Source organism: Nyctereutes procyonoides, unplaced genomic scaffold, assembly GCF_905146905.1.
Source record: "Nyctereutes procyonoides isolate TBG_1078 unplaced genomic scaffold, NYPRO_anot_genome, whole genome shotgun sequence".
NCBI classification, from domain to species: domain Eukaryota; kingdom Metazoa; phylum Chordata; class Mammalia; order Carnivora; family Canidae; genus Nyctereutes; species Nyctereutes procyonoides.
This window is the reverse complement of record NW_026575140.1, coordinates 24,787,511-24,809,217: the sequence shown is the minus strand read 5'-3', so window position 1 is coordinate 24,809,217 and position 21,707 is coordinate 24,787,511. Positions and strand designations below refer to the sequence as shown.

At 56.3% G+C, this 21,707-nt stretch overlaps 1 protein-coding gene across 7 annotated transcripts in view; it reads left to right on the top strand.

The window, feature by feature from the left end:
- ANKRD11 (ankyrin repeat domain containing 11) overlaps window positions 1–21,367 on the top strand; it is a 190,788-nt gene extending 169,421 nt beyond the window's left edge. For 3 of the 7 annotated variants that reach the window (XM_055306996.1, XM_055306993.1, XM_055306994.1), the window contains exons 5-13: window positions 3,357–3,527; window positions 3,681–3,884; window positions 5,196–5,338; window positions 7,509–7,656; window positions 8,098–14,591; window positions 16,236–16,334; window positions 16,415–16,558; window positions 18,344–18,436; window positions 20,353–21,367. In XM_055306996.1, coding sequence (XP_055162971.1) covers window positions 3,357–3,527; window positions 3,681–3,884; window positions 5,196–5,338; window positions 7,509–7,656; window positions 8,098–14,591; window positions 16,236–16,334; window positions 16,415–16,558; window positions 18,344–18,436; window positions 20,353–20,538 — 7,682 coding nt within the window. In that variant the 3' untranslated portion in view covers window positions 20,539–21,367. Of the gene's footprint in view, window positions 1–2,800; window positions 2,898–3,356; window positions 3,528–3,680; window positions 3,885–5,195; window positions 5,339–7,508; window positions 7,657–8,097; window positions 14,592–16,235; window positions 16,335–16,414; window positions 16,559–18,343; window positions 18,437–18,637; window positions 18,803–20,352 lie in introns of all 7 variants that reach the window. The other 4 variants (XM_055307000.1, XM_055306999.1, XM_055306998.1 and 1 more) reach the window with 4 other exon arrangements.
- Window positions 21,368–21,707: the final 340 nt, after the last annotated feature.

The window sequence follows — 21,707 nt, the reverse complement described above, 5'->3', positions numbered from 1 at the left end:
GCTGTGTCCCAGAAAGCGCAGGTGAGAAGGAGGGCTTCGTGGGTTGGGCTGTGGAGGGCAGAGACCCCTGCATTCACAAGCTTGGGGAAGGGGGCTGCACTGAGAAGAGGTGACACGGTGTGGCACCAGTATCCCAGGCCACAGCGCGCTCATGCCATAAACACATAAAGTAGTGTCCCAGCAGCGTGTGTTCCTGAGAGTGATGCAGGGGGACTGTCCAGGCTCAGGGAAATCATCATCTCCCACTGGCTGGGTCCAGGAAGGAAGGAGCCAGCAGAAAGATGCAGCCCTGCACAGCCTTTGGGACTGGGGCCCTATGTTTCCCAAGCACTCTCTGGGCTGCCTTCCCTGGCCTGTGCAGAGCCCATGTGGCACACCTATGCCTGCAGCTGACCACGGGGACATTCCACAGGTGGGCTTGTTGGGGTCCTTCGACCTCTCTCCGTCACCAGTGTGCCTGCCAGTTTCTGCTCTGGGAAGTTGTGTAAGTTCCACTTGGCTTCCAGTTGGCTATTAGAAACAAAAACTAGCAGATTTCAGTGGGGACCCCCCCCCCCAGTTGTCTGAGAGGCTGCTCTGGGTCATGGCACCTCATCTGGCCAGTGGAGGTGCAGAGGCAGGCTATGCATCCTCCTCCCCCTCCTGATGCGTTCATCCCATCACGGTCATGGCAGCACAGTGGTTGGCAAGAGGGGCAGGCTGGACCAACCCCACATGGCTTGGCTCCTCTGGCCAGAAGTCAGTGCTTCTTGTGGGTGCTGCTTCCCTGGGCTCCCTCGCCCAAGGCCATATGGCCTGGCTGGACTCAGGCCCTCTGGGTACTGGTAGCTGCAGGTGCTGCTGGAGAACCACATTTCCCCATCAAGCAATGGGTGTCTTAGAAGATTTGATTACAGTTGGGTTTCTTCCTCTGCATTAAGACACGTAGGGGGGGAAAAAACAGGGACACATAGGGTGTCCTGTTTAAGCCCTAGGAGACCCATCAGGAGGGAGTGTCCCTGAGCATTATCCCATGTTATCCAGGGCTCCTGGCCTCGGGTGAGGGGGCAGGGAAGGAGGCCTGGTGGGGCAGAGGCCTCCTTGCATACCTTGTCCCCCCACAGCCTACATGTGTCTTGGTGTCGTCTGAGGCCACAGGTCTGGTGCTGTCATGTCTTCCTCTGGCATGGGAGGCAAGCTCTGTTACTGCAGAAAACCCTTTAGGCAAAAGGCCACAGGGGTTTGGAGCGGTCACCTCTGGGAAGTGCCTCTCCTGGCTCCCTAACTTATAAGGAGTCTGCAGCCTGTACTATCGCTTGCACCCTGCGCAGGCCCTGCCTTGCCCCTCCCTGGGCCCACTGCAGTGGAGAGCAGGGCTGGGCCACTGGCTTCGTCCTCTGTCCCCTGACCAGGAATCCTCGGCACTGCAGGAATCCTGTTTGAGCTCTGCTGTCTCCCTCCCCTAGCTGGCTGTATGTCTCCACTACACCCGAGGGAGGCAGCAGAGGCCTCCTGAACGCCTAGTGGGGGCACCTGGGGCTCCAGTGGTCTGAGACTAAGTGGTAACTCCTGGGAGACTGCAGAGCATGGGCGTGTGCACATGCCTTCCTCCTGCTCTTCTGGCACCCAGAGCCCTGTGCTGGACGCACTGTGCTGGCACGGCCAGCCTGTATGTGTCTGGGGATGTGGGTCTTATTCCTGTCATTGTTTATACATTAGAACGTGTATAAACATTTCTGCCGGTGGCAGAATGGTAAACAGAGAAGGCAGGTAGAGGCAGGGCGCATCCAGGGACAAATCAGTGGAGCACTCAGCTGTGGGAGCACTTGTAAACCAAATGCCCTGATTTGGGCTCTGTGGCCCCAAGTCCCTGTGGAAGTGTAGCATAACTTCTTGGGACCTGGGGGGCCACTGGGCAGGGCTGCTGTGGTATACTGTTCACCCTGCACAGAGGCTCGTCCCTGCCTCTGCCAGCATGAGTAGAACGGGACAGAGGGGATGAGCTGGGGTCTGTGGTCACTGTGAGGAGCGTTCTGGAATTTACTTTTTTCTTGGGCCTGTGCTTGGTGGGCTGGTTAGAAACTCATTGTTGCTGATGGGGAGCTGCCACTCGCAGCACAGGGACCTACATTCCAGCAGGTCATAGCCGTAGTTTGTGACAGGCAGACCAAAATACCTTCTTGGGAAACAGCTCCAGAAAACTCTTGTTAAGAGAATGGAAGATGTTGTATCTGTGGGGCTGGGCATGTTGTCCTGGAGTCTGTCTGGTCGTCTCTCACAGACAGCACCCACCTCCCTCAGGCAGGCCCCAGCCAGTGAACCTGCCGAGGGCCTGGAGGGGTCTCCCATTGCACTGGGTGGAAAGCAGGACAATACTCCCCTCAGCCCACCTGGAGAAGTTTCAGGGACCCGAGTTTCCCATGGTGCCCCTCCTTCCCCAGCTACAGCTTGCACCCTGTGACCTAGAACACACCCTAACCACCCCGGTTCCCAAACAAGCCTCCCCCCTCCCCCCCCACACACATGGGGCAGTGTGGGGAGGGCTCCAGGCTTCCCGTGGACCCCTAATCCCCAGTTGGAGGGTGAGGGTGAAGGACGAAAGCGAGCTTTGGCTCCTGGCTCATGGAGTTTGGGGTGTATTTTCTCTCCCTTACACCTTCCTCTTCTAGAAGAAACAGCACAACATGTTTGTGTTCAGGGTTGGCAGGGTGTTTTGTAACGGGTCAGACAAGTGGAGGATGTGCGCGTCCCGAGGAGGCTGACACGGAACGGCTGAGCTGTTCCATCGTATCTGGTTAGTGCTCTGTGTTGATGCCTTTAGATGCCTCCAGCTCAGTCCATGTCGTGGTACTGCAAGGCTGGTTCGCTCCTCGAAGGGCCATGGCATGAAATGGAGGTCCCTAGAAGCAAGAAGAAAGGTACAGTACTGACGAGTCGGCCTTGATCTATTTATGTATTTCTAAACTATGTTTGCCAATTATATCTGCACTGTTTGGAGGCGGGACGGGGAAGGAGGAATCAGAGTGTGGACACAGTATTTAATAGACGGAGACCTGTCCTGTGTGAGCCAGGACACCGGTGAGAGGCTGTCCCACCGCCTGGCGCACGGTGGTCAGTATGGGGAGGCGCCTGAGCGGAGTGAATGGTCGGTGGGGGCAGAGGCGGAGCAGGCTTCATTGGCTCATAACACGGTGTCGAAACTGTCTCTGTTACTGCTGGAGGTGATGACAGGCGGCACGGTGCTGCCACCTTTGCTCTTGCCCTTTCCCTGTGAGCTGTGAGGAGGGAGGCAGGGGCTCCATGGTGCCAGGTAAGGCTCTGGGTTCTGAGGACTGCGTGGCATGAAATCTCCCCCTGTCTCCTCCACCGCCTCACAGAGAAGCAGGGTCCTGAGCGGAAGAGGATTAAGAAGGAGCCTGTCACCCGAAAGGCTGGACTGCTGTTTGGCATGGGGCTCTCTGGGATCCGAGCCGGCTACCCCCTCTCCGAGCGCCAGCAGGTGGCTCTCCTCATGCAGATGACTGCCGAGGAGTCTGCCAACAGCCCAGGTGAGCCCCTGGGTTTGGGGTCATCCTAGGGATGGGCGCCCATGTGAAGGCGTCCCCTTTCCCATGTGGAAATTACCAAGATCCTAGAAGCTTCTATGACCAGGGACACCACCCCTCACTGATGTCCCTGCTTGTCCTCTCTTTGGCCTGCAGTAGACACAACACCAAAGCACCCCTCCCAGTCGACAGTGTGTCAGAAGGGGACGCCTAACTCTGCCTCAAAAACCAAAGACAAAGTGAACAAGCGAAACGAGCGTGGAGAGACCCGCCTGCACCGCGCAGCCATCCGCGGGGATGCCCGGCGCATCAAGGAGCTCATTGGAGAGGGCGCGGACGTCAACGTCAAGGATTTTGCAGGTGAGCACTCATGAAAGGACAGGAGGCTTTGCTCTGGCCCCCGTGTGCTGGAGCCCTCTGGCCGAGTGAGCACCAGGTCTCAGAAGGCACAATTCCAACCTGGGATTCAGCATGATGGGAATCAGAGCATGTGCACAGGACTGGGGGGTCAGACCTCGCTCTTACACCAGCATAATTTGCTGCTTCTAAGAAGGAGGCATCAGTGTTTTGGGAAATATTTCAAAGTAAGATTGTTTTCTTATTTTTCATTATTTTTAAGAGAATTGGGGAATTTTTAGATACCACCCTGCAGTGTTATGGAAACCCCAGTTCTGTGGCAGAGGAATCCTCCTCCCTGGCTACTGGAGGTCTGCCTCTGGCATACTTGGGGAGAAGCTGCCTGGCCTGAGACGGCGGAGCCGAACTGACCTGAGGGAGTCTGTGCAGCAGCTGGGCACTACCTTGTGTGCACAGGATATTTGGCGCGAGGCACTGCTGTGGATTCCAGCCCTGTGTTCTGAGTGTGGGGAGAACAGAAAACGAGCAAAGCAGTCTTCATGACAGACCCATCTAGATTTTTCCCACTGCCCTAGTTGGTGGTTGTCTGACCCAAAACTAATCTAGCACCCTTTTTTAAAAAAAAAAGATTTTATTTATTTACTCATTAGAGACACAGGCAGAGACATAAGCAGAGGGAGAAGCAGGCTCCCTGTGGGGAGCCTGCTGTGGGACTCGATCTCAGGACCCCAGGATCACACCCTGAGCCCGCCATCCAGGGAGCCCAGCACCTTTTCTTAAAAAGCCATTTTCCTAAGTCAGGATTTTCCGAAGTCCTGGAATTTGTGTCTATGGGGGGGGGCCTCTTTGCACACTGACATTTGAGGCCATGCTTCCTGGTGGCCTGTTGAGGCTCTGGCAGAAGCAGCCACCAGGGGAGGCCTCCGTGTGTGGCCTCAGCCTCATGCTCACAGAGGGTGCACTCCCAGGCCTGCAGCCATGGCGACAGGCTCTGTCATCTTCCCCAAGTCCCTCGTCTGCCTCCCCAGTATTCTCCTCATGTTTCTGGCTCCTTTGGGCCAAGGCTGCTGCCTGTTACCCTATGTTCACCGGTCCTCCATCCCAGGTGATTCCTGCAAGTTGTTAATGTTCAGAGTTAACTAGCTACACATCTTGGAGCAAATGAGGTACTGCAGTAAAGGACACACAGGGCCTCCCAGGGCTTGCGGCTCTCCCTTGCAGGCACTACCACCTATACACTGGAGGGTGTGGCCTCAGGACAGGAGTGGTGTTCTCGAGGATTAAATAACATAGGTCCTAAGTGTCTGTTTCCAGGCTGGACAGCGCTGCACGAGGCATGTAACCGGGGCTACTACGATGTCGCCAAGCAGCTGCTGGCCGCAGGCGCGGAGGTGAACACCAAGGGCCTGGATGATGACACGCCCCTGCACGACGCTGCCAACAATGGGCACTATAAGGTGAGCACCGCCCCACACGTTCCCTGGCTTGGGCCTCCTCCCATCCCTGTTGGCTTGCATGTTACCTGCCCACCCCTCCCCCAGCAGAGCGATCCTCTGCATGGCCCACTTTGGTCATCCTGGTTCAGCACCTGATGGCCTCTTAACCACTCATGGCCTGTGTGACAGGGCCCTGCTCTGGCCGTACAGGTGTGGTTGTGTTTGAGCAGGTGAATGATTGTACCCATAGGGAGGGGGTTCAGGGGCTGCTGCCTGCCCATCCTCATCCCTGTCCTACTCACTGTTAGCGTAGCCAGTACATGGGAGGACTGTTGTAACCAGTCTGGGAGCAGCAAGCACCCAAGTGTGCCGTCTCCCCGAGAGGACTCACTGCCCCCATGGGGACACAGCTATCTCCAGATATGAAGCAGCAGATGCACAGAGAGGGCAAGGCTCTCACTGCAGTCACTACCAGACCATCGTGATGAGGCCCTGACCAGAGACGGACATTGGGGCATGGTGAGGACAGCACCTATAGACCAGAATGCACTTCTAACACTCCTTTGTAGCTGCCCTGCCTGGCCGCTGTTGGCTGATGCCAGGGAACTAGAAGCACTGAGCGTGTGATGAGAGATTGGAAGGTGACAGGTCACCATGGTGGGAGGAGGGATTCTGAATGAAAAGATGCCCACAGTGACTGGAGAAATCTGCACGTGGGTTCTGTGCTTGATGTTAGGGATTATAGATGACTTTTTAGGTAAGATAAAGGCATCATAGTTTTTTTTTTTTTTTTTAAGGGTCTTTTTAGAGAAATGTACTGATAAAGCTTATGAAATGCTTGAGATCTGCTAAAAATAGCCAGGGCAGGGGGATCATATGGGTGACATGAGGCTGCTGTGAGCTGGTAGCTGATAGAGTGGAGAGGAAGGGGATTTCCCTTTGAATCTCTATTCTTTCATAATTATGGTGAAACCATCTCATGAGATAGACTGTGAAAGTGTTGTGAGGGATGGGATAATGGCCCTCACAGAAACCCCTGCCCAGGTCCTGGGACCTGTGACCTCATGTGGGTAAGGGGACTCCACAGATGGGAGGAAGCAAAGGATCAGGAAGTGGTGGCCTTGGATTATCACATGGGCCTGTAGCCTTAGGGTCTGTATGACAGACCTCCTTTCCTGGCCAGGTCACGGTTTCCAGCAGTGGCAGGAGGGAGGAGAGCATGAGGGTGGCTTGCCCCATGTTGCTGGCCTTAGTGGAAGGAGCCAAGGGACATGGTGGCCTCCAGCGGTTGGGATAGCCCTTGGCAGGCAGACAGCAGGGACACAGCACCAGGATCCCAGCACCACCAGGGCCCCACGCGCAGGGAAAGGAAGGAGCAAACACCACCCACACTGTAGGGTCAACAAGATCAGTTTCAGTCTTGGTGAGTTGGAGGGCATGCTGAATCGCTAGAGTAGGTGTCTGGCCCGGTCAGGGAGGCCACAGCATCCTAAGCGAGAAATGGTGTGTGAGCAACCTCCTGCCCTTGTTATGGGTTCTTTTCATGCTACATTCTCTGGAACAAAGCTGTGATTAGATTTGGGATTTGCACTTGAGTCCAGGGAGTGGCCGTCCCCCACGTGTAAAGCACAGGTGTAGACAGTTGGACAGAGCTGCTGAAATGTCACCCTGCATGTTTGTCATTCACAGGACCGTCCTTACTCAATGTAACACAAAGCATGGAAGAGGCGATCTTTTCTAAAATAAATGAAAACACAAAATAAACCTGCTTATGGAAGCTTGGTCTTTGTTTTCTCTATTCTGTCACACCTTTCCCTCCCCCAAAACTTCCAGAACGTGCCCACACCCCCTCAACCCTGCCGGATGGCAGCTCATCATTGGCGGGAAGGGAGTGCACATGTGAGGAGATTCTGGGGGTGTGGGGACCCCATGGAGAGCGGGGAGGACTTCTGCAGTGGAGAGCTTGAAATGGGGTGGGACACTGCTAGGGTCTTTCCTGCAGGAGAGGCTCCGGCTCAGAGACCCCGCCGGATTGTGTAGTGTACACGGTTTCTGGTCCTTAGCCATGGGGACGGAGTGCTGCTCTCTGGTTCAGCACAAGGCTCTCTGAATGGGCTGCAGTTTCACCCAGATGGTGGTGTGCTTTGTGTCTGTCAGAAAGCTCCCTGATATGCCTGTTGCTGTTTTGTAGGTGGTGAAGCTGTTGTTACGCTATGGAGGAAACCCTCAGCAGAGCAACAGAAAAGGCGAGACGCCACTAAAGGTGGCCAACTCCCCAACCATGGTGAATCTCCTGCTGGGCAAGGGAACCTACACGTCCAGCGAGGAGAGCTCAACCGGTCAGTGACTTGGGTGCCATGCTGTGTGTGTCAGCTGGGGTGGGGGTGCAGGGCATGGGCCTCCCAGTGCCATGGGGCGCCAGAAACCACATGGGCACAGTGGGCCTCCCTGCCTCTGTAGACACCTGTACTTATAAAGGAGCTTCTGGACTGCCCAGACCCTGTCTCTGGGGTTTCCTTGCCAACAGTACTATGGGCTGGCTCTATATATGCCGGCCCTGCCTTCACACAAGCCTCTCTCTGACTTCCTCCTGCCTGGGGTCAGCCTTCCACATCACTAAATCCACTAAATCTGGTGAAGAGCTCCGCCACTCCCGCCACCCCCACCCACCCACCCCCCGGCCAAGGGCAGCCCAGGCCTCACACACAAAGCACTCTCCCTGCGCATGTCCTGCGCAGTTACTGTGAATCTGCCTCTGACCCTTTCCTCCCTGTTCCCAGCAGAGAGCTCAGAGGAGGAGGACGCCCCGTCATTCGCACCTTCTAGCTCAGTTGATGGCAATAACACAGACTCTGAATTTGAGAAAGGCCTGAAGCACAAGGCTAAGAACCCGGAGCCCCAGAAAACTGTGACACCTGTCAAGGACGAGTACGAGTTTGATGAGGATGATGAGCAAGACAGAGTCCCTCCAGTAGATGACAAACACTTACTGAAAAAGGATTACAGAAAAGAAACTAAATCAAATAGTTTTATTTCTATACCCAAAATGGAAGTGAAAAGTTACACTAAAAATAACACAATCGCACCAAAGAAAGCGGCTCATCGCATCTTGTCGGACACGTCGGATGAGGAGGACGTTGGTGTCACTGTGGGGACAGGAGAGAAGCTGAGGCTTTCGGCACACACGATCCTGCCCAGTAACAAAACACGGGAACCTTCCAACTCCAAGCAGCAGAAGGAAAAAAATAAAGTGAAAAAGAAGCGAAAGAAAGAAACAAAAGGCAAAGAAGTGCGATTTGGGAAGAGGAACGACAAGTTCTGTTCATCAGAGTCAGAGAGCGAGTCCTCAGAGAGCGGCGAGGACGACGGGGACTCCGTGGGGAGCTCCGGCTGCCTCAAGGAGTCCCCGCTGGTGCTGAAGGACCCCTCCCTGTTCAGCTCCCTGTCTGCCTCCTCCACCTCGTCTCACGGGAGCTCTGCTGCCCAGAAGCATAACCCCAGCCATGCAGACCCACACGCCAAGCACTGGCGGACAGACAATTGGAAAACCATTTCCTCTCCTGCCTGGTCGGAGGTCAGCTCTTTATCAGACTCCACAAGGACGAGACTGACGAGCGAGTCTGATTGCTCCTCTGATGGCTCCAGTGTGGAGTCGCTGAAGCCCGTGAGGAAGAAGCAGGAGCATAGGAAGAGGGGTGGCCTGCAGAGCACGCTGTCAGAGAAGAAGAACTCTTTTCACACCAGCGTGGATGGTGCCATTCCCAAGCTGGACAAGGAGGGCAAAGTTGTCAAGAAACACAAAACGAAACACAAACACAAAAACAAGGAGAAGGGGCTGTGCTCGGCTGGTCAGGAGCTTAAGCTGAAGAGCTTCACGTATGAGTATGAGGACTCAAAGCAGAGGTCGGATAAGGCCATCCTTCTGGACAACGACGTTTCCAACGACAACAAGCTGAAAGCCCTGAAGCACGACCGGGAGCATCTCAAGAAAGAGGAGAGACTTGGCAAAGTAAAGGCAGAGGAGAAGGAGTGGCTCTTCAAAGACGAGATGCTCAAAGTTTCCAAGGATGAAAAATCCCTGAGAAGAATCAAAGATATGAGCAGGTCTTTCCGAGAAGAGAAGGAGCGCTTGAATAAAGCAGAAAAGGAGAAATTAGTGAAGGAAAAGTCTCCAAAAGAGGAAAAACTGCGACTGTACAAAGAGGAAAGGAAGAAAAAGTCCAAAGACAGGCCCTCAAAGTTAGAGAAAAAGAATGACTTTAAGGAGGACAGACTTTCAAAGGAGAAGGAGAAGACTTTCAAAGAAGAGAAAGAAAAACTCAAAAAAGAAAAGGTTTATAAGGAAGACTCGTCTGCCTTTGATGAATACTGTAACAAAAGTCAGTTTCTGGAGAACGAAGACACCAAGTTCAGCCTCTCTGATGACCAACAGGACAGGTGGTTTTCTGACTTGTCCGACTCCTCCTTCGACTTCAAAGGGGATGACAGCTGGGACTCTCCAGTGACGGACTACAGGGATGTGAAGAGTGACCCTGTGGCCAGGCTAATCCTGGAGACAGTCAAAGAGGACAGCAAGGATAAGAAGCGAGAGAACAGGGGCCGCGAGAAGCGAGACTATGGGGACAAGCGGAATGACAGGGATGCCTTCTTCAGGAAGAAGGACAGGGACTGTCTGGACAAGAGCTGCGAGAGGAGGAAGGAGCCAATGGAGAAGCACAAAGGCGTCACCAGCTGCCTCCCCGAGAAGGACAAGAAGAGGAGGGAGTCTGCCGAGGGTGGACGGGACAGGAAGGACCCCCTTGAGAGTATCAAGGAGCGGAGGGATGGCCGGGCTAAGCCCGATGAGGCATACCGCGAGGAGCTCAAGGAGCTGGCGGGTGAGGCTGGCTTCAAGGACAGGCCCGACTGCGACTTTGGAAAGGGCCTAGAGCCCTGGGAGAGGCTCCATCCAGCCCGAGAGAAGGAGAAGAAGGACAGAGGGAAGGGGGATAAATACAGAGACAAGTCCGGCGACAAAGATAAAAGTGAAAAGTCTATCCTTGAGAAATGTCCGAAGGACAAGGAATTTGATAAATGTTTCAAAGAGAAAAAAGATGCCAAGGAGAAGCATAAAGATACACACGGCAAAGACAAGGAGAGGAAAGCGTCTCTTGACCAAGTTAAGGAGAAAAGGGAGAAGACTTTCCCTGGGCTGCTCTCCGAGGACTTCCCTGAGAAGAAAGACGAGAAGAAGGGTAAGGAAAAGAGCTGGTATATCGCAGACATCTTCACTGACGAGAGTGAGGATGAGAAAGATGAGTACGCGGCTAACGCACTCAGGCTTGGGGAGGCCGGGGATGTGGTGCGGGCAGATGGCCCCACAGACACTGAGCGGCCCCGGAAGCACTCTGCTGAGCGGCAGCACACAGACAAGAAGGACCGGGAACTCCGAGAGAAGAAGAAGGAGAAGGGAGCTCCAGATGGGGCCAGGGACAAGAGAGAGAAAGTTCCCGAGAAGCACAAGGACAAAAAGGAGAAAGAGCCTGCAGAGAAGTACAAGGACAGGAAGGACCGCACATCAGTGGACTCCACACAGGAGAAGAAGAACAAACAGAAGCCCCCGGAGAAGGTGGAGAGGAGGCCTGTTGCTGAGGACAAGACCAAGGGGCGGCACCGGGAGAGGCCGGACAAGGAGCACTGCCGTGACAGGAAGGCATCACGGAGTGCCGAGGCTGAGAAAAGCCTGCTGGAGAAGCTGGAAGAGGAGGCCCTGCATGCCTACAGGGAGGACTCCAATGACAAGGCCAGTGAGGTGTCCTCGGACAGCTTCACTGACCGTGGGCAGGAGCCTGGCCTCAGCGCCCTCCTAGAGGTGTCCTTCACGGAGCCCACCGAGGACAAGGTCAAGGACAAGGAGAGGCACAGACACTCTTCATCTTCGTCCAAGAAAAGCCACGATCGAGAGAGAGTCAAGAAAGACAAATCTGAGAAGAGAGAAAAGAGCGATGACTACAAGGACTCCAGTGGCAGGAAGGACCCCATCCAGTATGATAAGGACTTCTCTGATGCTGATGCTTACGGGCTCCCTTACGGCGCAAAAGCTGACACAGAGGACGGGTTAGAGAAAGCCCTTGAGCTCTTCTCCACAGAGAAGAAGGAGAAAAATGATTCTGAAAGAGAGCCGTCCAAGAAAATAGAGAAGGAGCTGAAGCCCTATGGGTCGAGTGCTGCCAGCGCCCTCAAGGAAAAGAGGAGGAGAGAGAAGCACCGGGAGAAGTGGAGGGACGAGCGGGAGAAGCACAGGGACAGGCACGGGGATGGGCTCCTGCGGCATCACAAGGACGAGCAGAGGCCTGCAGCGAGAGACAAGGATGCACCCCCAAACCCGCTCCGAGACAGGTCCAGGGAGGACAGCCTGAAACTCAGCGAGGCCAGACTGAAGGAGAAGTTCAAGGACAATCCAGAGAAAGAGAAGGGTGACCCAGCAAAAGTCAGCAACGGCGAGAAATTGCCGGTGTCCAGAGACCCGGGCAAGAGAGACACCCGGCCCAGAGAAAAGCTGCTGGGTGATGGCGACCTGATGATGACCAGCTTCGAGCGCATGCTTTCCCAGAAGGACCTGGAGGTCGAGGAGCGCCACAAGCGGCATAAGGAGAGGATGAAGCAGATGGAGAAGATGAGGCACAGGTCTGGAGACCCAAAGCTCAAGGAGAGGATGAAGCCAGCTGAGGACGCACGGAAGAAGAGCCTGGATGTCCCTCCAAAGAAGCCGCTGGCGCTGGACCCCGCCCTGAAGGACAAGAAGCTCAGGGAGTCTGCTCCCGCTCCAGCAGCTCCCGAGAACAAGCCCCACCCAGGGCCAGCTGTGGACACCAGGGACTGGTTGGCAGGGCCACACATGAAAGAGGTCCTGCCTGCATCTCCCAGGCCTGACCAAGGCCGGCCCACTGGGGTCCCCACGCCTGCCTCCGTGGTGTCATGCCCCAGCTATGAGGAGGCCATGCACACGCCCAGGACGCCGTCCTGCAGTGCTGATGACTATTCTGACCTCATGTTCGACTGCACAGACCCTCAGCCTGTGTCCAGCACATCCACCAGCGCCTGCTCCCCATCCTTCTTCGACAGGTTCTCAGTGGCAGCAAGCGGGATCTCAGAGACCGCAAGCCAGACGCCCACAAGGCCGTTGTGCACGAGTCTTTATCGTTCGGTCTCTGTCGATATCAGGAGGACCCCTGAGGAAGAGTTCAGCACTGGGGACAAGCTGTTCAGACAGCAGAGTGTGCCCACAGCATCCAGTTATGACTCACCAGGCCAACACCTGGAGGACAAGGCCCCTGGGCCCACGGGTCCTGCCGAGAAGTTCGCCTGCTTGTCTCCGGGGTATTACTCCCCAGACTATGGCATCCCCTCCCCCAAAGCAGATGCTCTGCACTGCCCGCCCGCAGCTGTGGTCAACGTCACCCCCTCCCCAGAGGGTGCCTTCTCTGGTTTACAAGCAAAGTCCCCCCCTCCACACAGAGATGAACTGTTGGCCCCATCCATGGAGGGAACCCTTCCCCCTGATTTGGGCATTCCCCTGGATGCCACAGAGGACCAGCAGGCCACTGCCGCCATCATCCCCCCAGAGCCCAGCTACCTGGAGCCACTGGATGAGGGCCCCTTCAGCACGGTCATCACGGAGGAACCCGTCGAGTGGGCACACCCGGCGGCCTCAGAGCAGGGCCTCTCCTGCAGTCTGATTGGGGGCGCCCCTGAGAACCCTGTCAGCTGGCCTGTTGGGCCAGACCTCCTGCTCAAGTCCCCACAGCAGCTCCCAGAGTCCCCGCAGCATTTCTGCCCCACTGAGGCCCTCCACCCTGCTGCCCCAGGGCCCTTTGGCACCACAGAGCCCCCTTACCCAGGCTCCCCTGACGCATACCCTCTGTCAGCCACTGAGCCTGGACTTGAGGGCGCCAAGGGTGATGAGGTAGAGGCTGTCCCAGCCTCCGTCTCCACCCCAGAGGAGCCAGCCCCCTTTGCCACTGCTTCCAGGCTGGAACCTTTCTTTACCAATTGCAAACCGCTTCCAGAAGCACCTGCCGATGTGGCCGCAGAGCCTTCGTGTTTGACCACGGTGACTCAGGTGGAGGCTCTGGGGCCCATAGAAAATAACTTCCTGGAAAATGGGCATGACCTTTCGGCGCTCAGCCAGGTGGAGCCAGTGCCCTGGCCTGATGGATTCCCCAACTCTGAAGATGACTTAGATCTTGGGCCTTTTTCGTTGCCAGAGCTCCCCCCTCTTCAAGCTAAAGATGTTTCTGATGTTGAAACAGAACCTGTAGAAGAGACTGCCCTGGCTCCTCCTGAAGATGCCCCTGCAGGGCCCCCTGTTGTCCCCAGTGGTGGAGACATCCCTGCATCAGCTGCCGAGGAACAGCCTGTGCTGCCTCCTGACCCGGTGGCCCCCCGGCTCCCCACCGAGCCCGAGCCCCCCGAGGAGCCCCAGCCAGATGCAATGTTGGAAGCCACGGTAGAAGCAGGCACTGTGTCAGAGGGTAGGGTCCCCGAGGACTCAGACTCCAGCCTGGGGCCCGCGGCAGCACCGTCAGAGCAGCCTCCACCAGGGAGTGGAGAGGAGGAGGCCGAGGGCCAGGATCTCACAGCCGCATCCCACAGTGTGCCTGACACCCCTGTGGATGGTGTGGCCCAGGCACATGCAGTGGACGGGGCAGGCCCCCTGGATGGTGCCAGTCTCGAGGGACCTCTGGGCAGCATCCAGCCTGAAGTGACAGAACCAGAACCCAAACCTGTGGCTGAAGCCCCAAAGGCGCCCAAAGTGGAGGAGATCCCCCAGCGCATGACCAGGAACCGGGCTCAGATGCTAGCCAATCAGAACAAGCAGAGCTCACCTCCCTCAGAGAAGGAGCCCGCCCCTGCCCCTGCCCCCAGAACAAAGGGCCGCTGCTGTGAGGACGACGACCCCCAGGCCCAGCACCCCCGCAAGCGCCGCTTCCAGCGCTCCAGTCAGCAGCTGCAGCAGCAGATGAACACGTCCACGCAGCAGACACGGGAGGTGATTCAGCAGACCCTGGCTGCCATCGTGGATGCCATCAAGCTGGATGACATCGAGCCCTACCACAGCGACAGGTCCAACCCGTACTTTGAATACCTGCAGATCAGAAAGAAGATCGAGGAGAAGCGCAAGATCCTCTGCTACATCACCCCTCAGGCACCCCAGTGCTACGCCGAGTACGTCACCTACACGGGCTCCTACCTCCTGGATGGCAAGCCACTCAGCAAGCTGCACATCCCCGTGGTGAGTAGCAGGGCTGGGGCGCCTGGGCTGCTGCCTCCTGGGACCAGCCTCCCGCTCAGTGGTCCTTGCTGGCAGAGCCCCTCTGGCTCAGGAGACCTGCTCGCTCGGCTCTGTCACTCATCATTTGTCCTGCGTCTGCTCCACGGGGTCCTCGGTTGGTGCCTGTGTGCTGTGCACCTCCACCCAGCTCTCTGCCTGCTGTGACTGCGCCCTGTGCACTGCACCCCCCCCCCCCCCGCCCTCCAGTGTCCTCTCTCCTCACCCGGGACGGCCCACCTCCTTCATCAGGCACACCCATGCAGCAGTACTGCTTCTTGACCCTCGAGGGTCTGTCTCGCCCCTTTACCACCCCCAGGGACATAAGGGCCTGGCCCCTCTGAGCCCTGCCACACTTCTGTGCTGGTTCCCAGTAGCCCCACATTGCTGCCTCGAAGCCACAACCTCTCCTTCCACGAGGGCCCTTCCCACCTCCCCCAGGCGTACCCTCTGCGGGGCTCCCAGGCTTCTCCATGCAGAGGGCTATCCTCAGGCCTCCCAAGCCCACCTGTGGGCGCTGCACCCAGAGCCCTCTTCTCCCTCTCTGCATTCCCCTGGCGTCTGATTGTCTTCCACTGGTACCTGGTGACCCCGTGTCTGTGCAGACGTGACCCATCCATGCCCTACCATGCACACCACCTCCTGACCCTTTCAAGTCCACATCTGAGCCATTAATCACACATCTTGCCCCTCACGGCTTCCTCTGCGTGGGCTCCTGCCTCCTCTTTGCACAACACAGCCAGACTTCAGCCTTCCTCTGCTCTGCTTTCCAGGATCTCAGCCCAGGGTGGCTGTTCTCACCCTGCACCTGTGACCTGCTGCTTTTTTCGGGGGGAGAGGGGCGCCAGCACACTTTGAAGAAAGGCTGAAACTTCTTTATGCCATGAGGCCCTCCTAAAGAAGGCCCAGGCACACAGCCCACAGGGGTAGTCTCAGTGGGAACCCCCCAGAGGGGGTCACGTGGACGAGGGTGCTTTCAAAGCTGCTGAGCTGGCTCCTCTCTAAGCACAAAGCACAGCTGACCAGGACTGACCTCCAGGGCCTTCTGATCCAGGACAAGTGGCTCTGAGTGTCAGGTTCACAGGGTGAGGCAGTGGGAGGTGTGGCACCTGGGCCACCCCTCTCCCTGCACAGCTCAGGCCAGCTCTTGGGGTAGCTGGGGGTGGGTAGTGGGAACAGCTAGATTTGACCCCAGTAGGACATCCCAGCATGGCTCTTCCCCATTCCAGGATACCCTGGGCAAGAGACCGAGGCTGTTTGTCCTGAGAGGCTGCTTGATCCCCTGGGTTACTAGATTTGGAAAAATCTGGCCTGAGATTTCTGTTCAGTGAGATATTTGGTTGTTTTTTGTTTAAACTTTAGTTTTCAAAACAGTACCATGATCATCATGGGAAGTTTGGGAAACGGAGAACAGGAGGGGTCCCTGTAGTTTGTGTAATCTCTGCTTATTTTCCACTGGGATTCACATCTTTCTTCCTAGAAGAAAGCTAAGTTTCCCCTGCCTGTCACCACGGTGCAGGGCACCCAGGCTGTGCAGAGAGGGTGGCAGAGCATGGGTGGGTGTTCCTGGTTCACAGCCCCACCAACCCCCTGCCCCCATGATTGCAGATTGCGCCCCCTCCCTCCCTGGCGGAGCCCCTGAAGGAGTTGTTCAAGCAGCAGGAGGCTGTGCGGGGGAAGCTGCGTCTGCAGCACAGCATCGAGCGGGTAAGAGGTGGGCACGGGGCCTGGGGTCGGGGCGCATCTGGCCCACATGAGTCCTAGCTCATCCAGCTCCTCTCCTATAGGAGAAGCTCATTGTCTCCTGCGAGCAGGAGATCCTGCGGGTTCACTGCCGGGCGGCGAGGACCATCGCGAACCAGGCAGTGCCATTCAGCGCCTGCACCATGCTGCTCGACTCTGAGGTCTATAACATGCCTCTGGAAAGTCAGGTTGGTGGCCACCTGGGCTGGGCACTCCTCTCCTGTTTCCCACCTGGTCTCATTCAGTCTCGGCCCTAGGGCCACCAGACAGCAGTACGCATGACTCCATTCCACAGTCCTCGTGGGCCTCAGTGAGTACAGTCTGTCACTTAAAGTCACTAATATTTTCCTCTCGAACGAACAATTAGGGTGAGTCGTACCTAGAGCTGCTGCTTCAGGGGCCTGCCCCAGGGAAGGCCTGTCCTGCATGGCCAGGGGCACAGCACAATCCTGCAGCTGAGGGCCAGGGGGCATCGGAGCCCATGATTGTGCTTCTGCCTTGGTGACACCCAGGCCCCAGTGCAGTCCTGCTCTGTCCACTCCAGGTGGCCAGCCTTCCTCCCACTGCCCCTGCCATGGTTGTAGGACTGCGCCTGCGCACCTATGCCATCAGGAGCCTGGCGAGCTCACTCCCAGTGCTGAGCTGTCCACAGACATGTGTGAGATCAAACCACACAGAGCAGACTCTGGTGTCCCTCCCCCTCCTCCATCCCAAGCCCACTGCTTCTCCACATCCTGCTGCAACCCGCACTCACACCGGAGGTCAGACTGTTTCTTTTCCCCAGCAACCATCGTGACTTCTTATAATCCACCCAGCGTGTGTCACTTAGGGCCGAGTCCACATGAATATGGTGTGGGAGCAGACCCAAACACTGCTGTGCCCCTTCATAACCCCCGGTGCCCCATGAGCCAGCGTGAGCTCCCGCTGCACCCCAGGCTTGTGAGCAGCTTTCTCAGGTTGGCTGTGTGTGGACGTTGTTTTTTTTTTTGTTGTTGTTGTTGTTGTTGTTGTTTTTAATTAGAGATTAGGATTTTCCATTTACTTATGTACAGTCTTTAAGTTTAAGGATAGATCTTAAAAATTTCTGCCCCCCCAGGGAAGCCTGGGTGGCTCAGTCGGTAGAACGTGCCACCCTTCCTGTCAGGATCGTGAGTTCAAGCCCCGCATTGGCCATGGAACCTACTTTAAATAAAGTTTCCCCATTTAACATACTATGTAATAGGACAAGTTTTGCCTGGAGCAAAGCAGTAGTCCATCAACCATAAAATCACGAGGTCAGGGGCTGAAGGATACTTCAGGGATTAGCAAGGATCCTGGTGACCCTGGGGAGCTGATCCTGGTGACCCTGGGAGCTGCTTCTGAGCATAAGGGAGGAGTCCAGCCACAGCAGGCCTGCCCACACATCTGGTACAGGGCCTGCGCTCAGCTCCCAGGGGCTGCATGGGGCCGCAGGGAGAGACTCTGATGAGTGCTGGTCACACAGAAGGCCCCGACTGCAGGGGCCGGTGAAACCACCAAGCTGGCTGCCCCTCTGGCCTAAGGCTTACCTGCTTGTAGACTCTTCCCAGAGCACAGGTGCCACTGTACATGAGGACTATGACATCAAGTTGGCACTGTCTGCTGTGTGGAGCCAACTCGGGCCTTTCACAGTCCTTTTCAAAGACAGTTTACAAGGAAGTGAAAATATGTGCTCCTTGAGGCCTTACGGTGTGCCTCCGGATGGCCCCCAAGGGAGATGGTGCCCATGTCTGTGCCAAGCCTGTACTCCCACCCGCCCATGTAGCAGCCTCCTGCGGGGGAGCACAGGGAGGGTCATGCTGGTCAGTCCTGAACAGGATTGCCCATGGGGACCCTGGAAGACCCAGTGAAAGCTGCGGCTTTCACTCTCCACCTGAGAGAGGGTTTGAGGTGCCAGCATGGGTGCCCTCTCCTGGCTCTTCCCAACCTAGTGTCCACATTTCTCTCTCCTGTAGGGGGACGAGAACAAGTCTGTGCGTGACCGGTTCAATGCCCGCCAGTTCATCTCCTGGCTGCAGGACGTGGACGACAAGTATGACCGCATGAAGGTGAGGGCCTCTGGCCCCTGAGCTGCGCCTGGGCTGGGGGTCCCAGCAGGTGTTGGGGGCGGGGGGGGCGGGGGGGCTGCTGCTGGGTTCCCTGTTTGGAAGTGACAGTGTCGGACCCTCTGAGCCCAGCTGATACTTTCAGGGAGCTGAGGTCTCCCCGCCCCCATGTTGCTTCCTTAGAGTGTCTTCCCTCCTGTCCAGGTGTGCGGGGAGCAGCTCCTGTCACCAGCTGGCGGTCAGACCTCTGTGGGACCCCACCTTGAGCCCTCCTCAAAGGTCACAGCATGCACCCAGCACCACTGCTCTGGATGTGCTGACCAGTGCAGCAGGCCAGAGGATGGGTGGGAGATAGAGAAAGATTAGCAAGTAAGAAGCCCGTCCTCACCTGCAGGTGCTAGGGTCACCAGCCAAGGAACTGAACTGCCATTTCCAGAACTAATACTAGGGTCAGCGCCACCCCCAGAAAGCTCCAGGAGGCAGGGCCTGGAGGGCCGCACTTGCTCTTCTCGTTAAAGCTCTGGGGCTCCATCCCCACCCCCTGGGGGTACCTGTTCTCGGAGAGGAAGAGTGTTTCCAGGATGCCAGCCTTAACCTGTGTCCCTTCCTTCCTGGACCTGTGACCACGACAGCGCCACAGCAGTGCACACGGGGAGGTGCTTGTGCGGAGTAGACAGAGCCCAGAGCAGAGAGAAAGGAGCCCTTGTGGCGTCCATGGCCCCAGGCTGGTCCCTGGGAAGCTCCAGGGTGATGGCGCACAGTTGGGCCGGCCTGGGCTGCAGGGCTGCGCAGGGAAGGCTTTCCTGTAGCCGGAGACGGTCGTCTTGACCACGTTTGAGTTAGACGTTGTACATTAAGAGCCCAGGAGTCCAGTGCCCTTAACATGAGGCACTTACAAAACCGTAAGAAAAGAGTGAACAGAAGAAATGGAGGAGCGCCGCGGGGGGAGGGGCGGCGCAGTTGAGCATCCAATTCTTGGTTTCGGCTAAGGTCCTGATCTCAGGGTCGCAGGATCGAGCCCTGCCTGCATCGGGCTCCACGCTCAGCACAGAGTCTGCGTGGGAGTCTGTCTCCCTCTGCCCCTCCTCCCGCTGGCGCATGCACTCTCAACAAACACCTTTTAAAAAAAGAAAAAGAAACGGATGAAATACACTGAGTCTGCACAGATTTGGAGAGTTGGCCACCACGCTGCAGCGCACAGTGATTTGTTTCCAGAAGGCTACAGATGGAGGAGGGCTTATGTCTTGATCCCCTCAACACACTTTAACTGAATTATTTTAAGGGAAACTAGACATTGTGATACTCCACCACCCTCAGTGCTTTTGCGCACATCTGAGAAACAAGATGAGCCACACGGTGACGTCAGACTGCTCACAGCCACCCTCTGCTCAAACTGCGTCCGACCCAGGTCCATTTGTGCCGCATCCCGTCCTGTCCCTGCTCAGTGAATCCCGTCAGAGACATTATTTCAGGTTTCAGTTTTCTTCCTACTTGACACGGGATACTTAGTATCATACCCTGATGGTACCACCACCATTATTTAGGACCTGAGAGGATACCCCCAAATACTAAATGCTTGAAACCCCCCTTTTTTTTTAATGTTCACTTTTAAAAGACGTGATTTCAGGGCATCTGGCTGGCTCGGCGGGTGGAGCACGCAACTCGATCTTGGGGTCATGAGTTCAAGCCCCACGATGGGTGTGGAGCCTTCTTAAAAATACATTTTTAAAATCGCATAATTTCTACTGCAAGTGAAACAGAAATCACCAGCCCTAAGTAATTGTAAAATGAAATGGAAAAGAACAGCAGCTAGAATTCATAGTCAGATGCTGCTGTGAAGCTGGGGCGGGGCATGGGAGCTGCGGGGGGTGGCCGGGGTCTGGCCTCAGCTCCCCTCACCTGCTGTGTTTCCCGCGCAGACGTGTCTCCTGATGCGGCAACAGCACGAGGCCGCAGCCCTCAACGCTGTGCAGAGGATGGAGTGGCAGCTGAAGGTCCAGGAGCTGGACCCTGCAGGGCACAAATCCCTGTGCGTGAACGAGGTGCCCTCCTTCTACGTGCCCATGGTCGATGTCAATGACGACTTCGTGCTTCTGCCAGCCTGACGCACCGCAGGACGGCCGCACAGGACACAGGCGAGGGCCACACACGTCTGCCCGGCGCTGCTGCCACATCCGGGGCTGGGGAAGGAGACCTCGTCCCTCAGGTGGGGACACCCAGGGAGAGACCCCGCACTTTGCTCCCTGGAGCAAGTCTCTTTTCTACCAGTTGCCGCGGGAGGCCGAGAAGACCGCGGGGACGCACAGGCGGACACAGCGGCCCGGGGGTCTGCTCTCCAGCCGTCTGCACAGGCATTTCAGGAGCTGCAGAACCGAGTGTTTTTAAAATTTCTTGTTCCATTCTGATCAACTAAAAAATAAAATTAAGGCGTCCACCCCTCATAAACAGTGCCCTCCAGGTCGGAGGGCAGGGAGAGCGCCGCCCCAGCGGCCCTCCTGCTGCCATGGGCGCCAGTCCCGCTGGGACACTGTGCTGGGGACAGGGCCCGGCCGCGCCGCCCTCCCGCCACAGATGGACACAGAGCCAGGACAGGACTTGGGTTGTGTTTTTAATGGAGTCAAATCCACGTGGTTTGTATATTTTTTCCTTTAATCTTGGGCATTTTGTTTCTCTTTCTGAGAACATAACTTGAAACACTACAGAGCCAATAATCATATAAAAAGTGTACCCGTAAACGCTGTACAGTTTTATACACATTCACAATGTACTTTTGCTGCCTTCTAGATAATTTATTTTGCAACACATTACTGCACAGTTGTAAATAACTTATGTACTGTAACATCACTTCAGTTATGTGTAAAGAAATAAATAAATTAATTAAATGCTCTTTGTACACGACCGGCCCTCTCCAGGAGGGGCCGCACACAGGACTGAGCTGAGGGGTCGCTCTGCGTCTTCAACTTTTTCCTCGCCAATTAAGACCTTTTAATTTGGAAACTAATTGTCTCCTCCTTTCCCCAGCCTGACCCACCCCCAGCCATCTGCTCCCAGGGCCCGGGCAGGAATGGGAGGGAAAGCAGAGTGACTCACGACTGGGACAGGAGGTCCTGTGCTGTGTGGCCTCAGGGAGACCACTGTCTGGCTCTTTGTCCAGAATGGGAGCCACTTCCCTGAGCTTCCACTTGGGACCAGCAGAGTCCCTTCGAGGCTGCTGATTTGGGGGGCAGGAGAGCCCGTGCGAGCCAGCGCAAAGGAGGGGTATGTGCCCACAGAG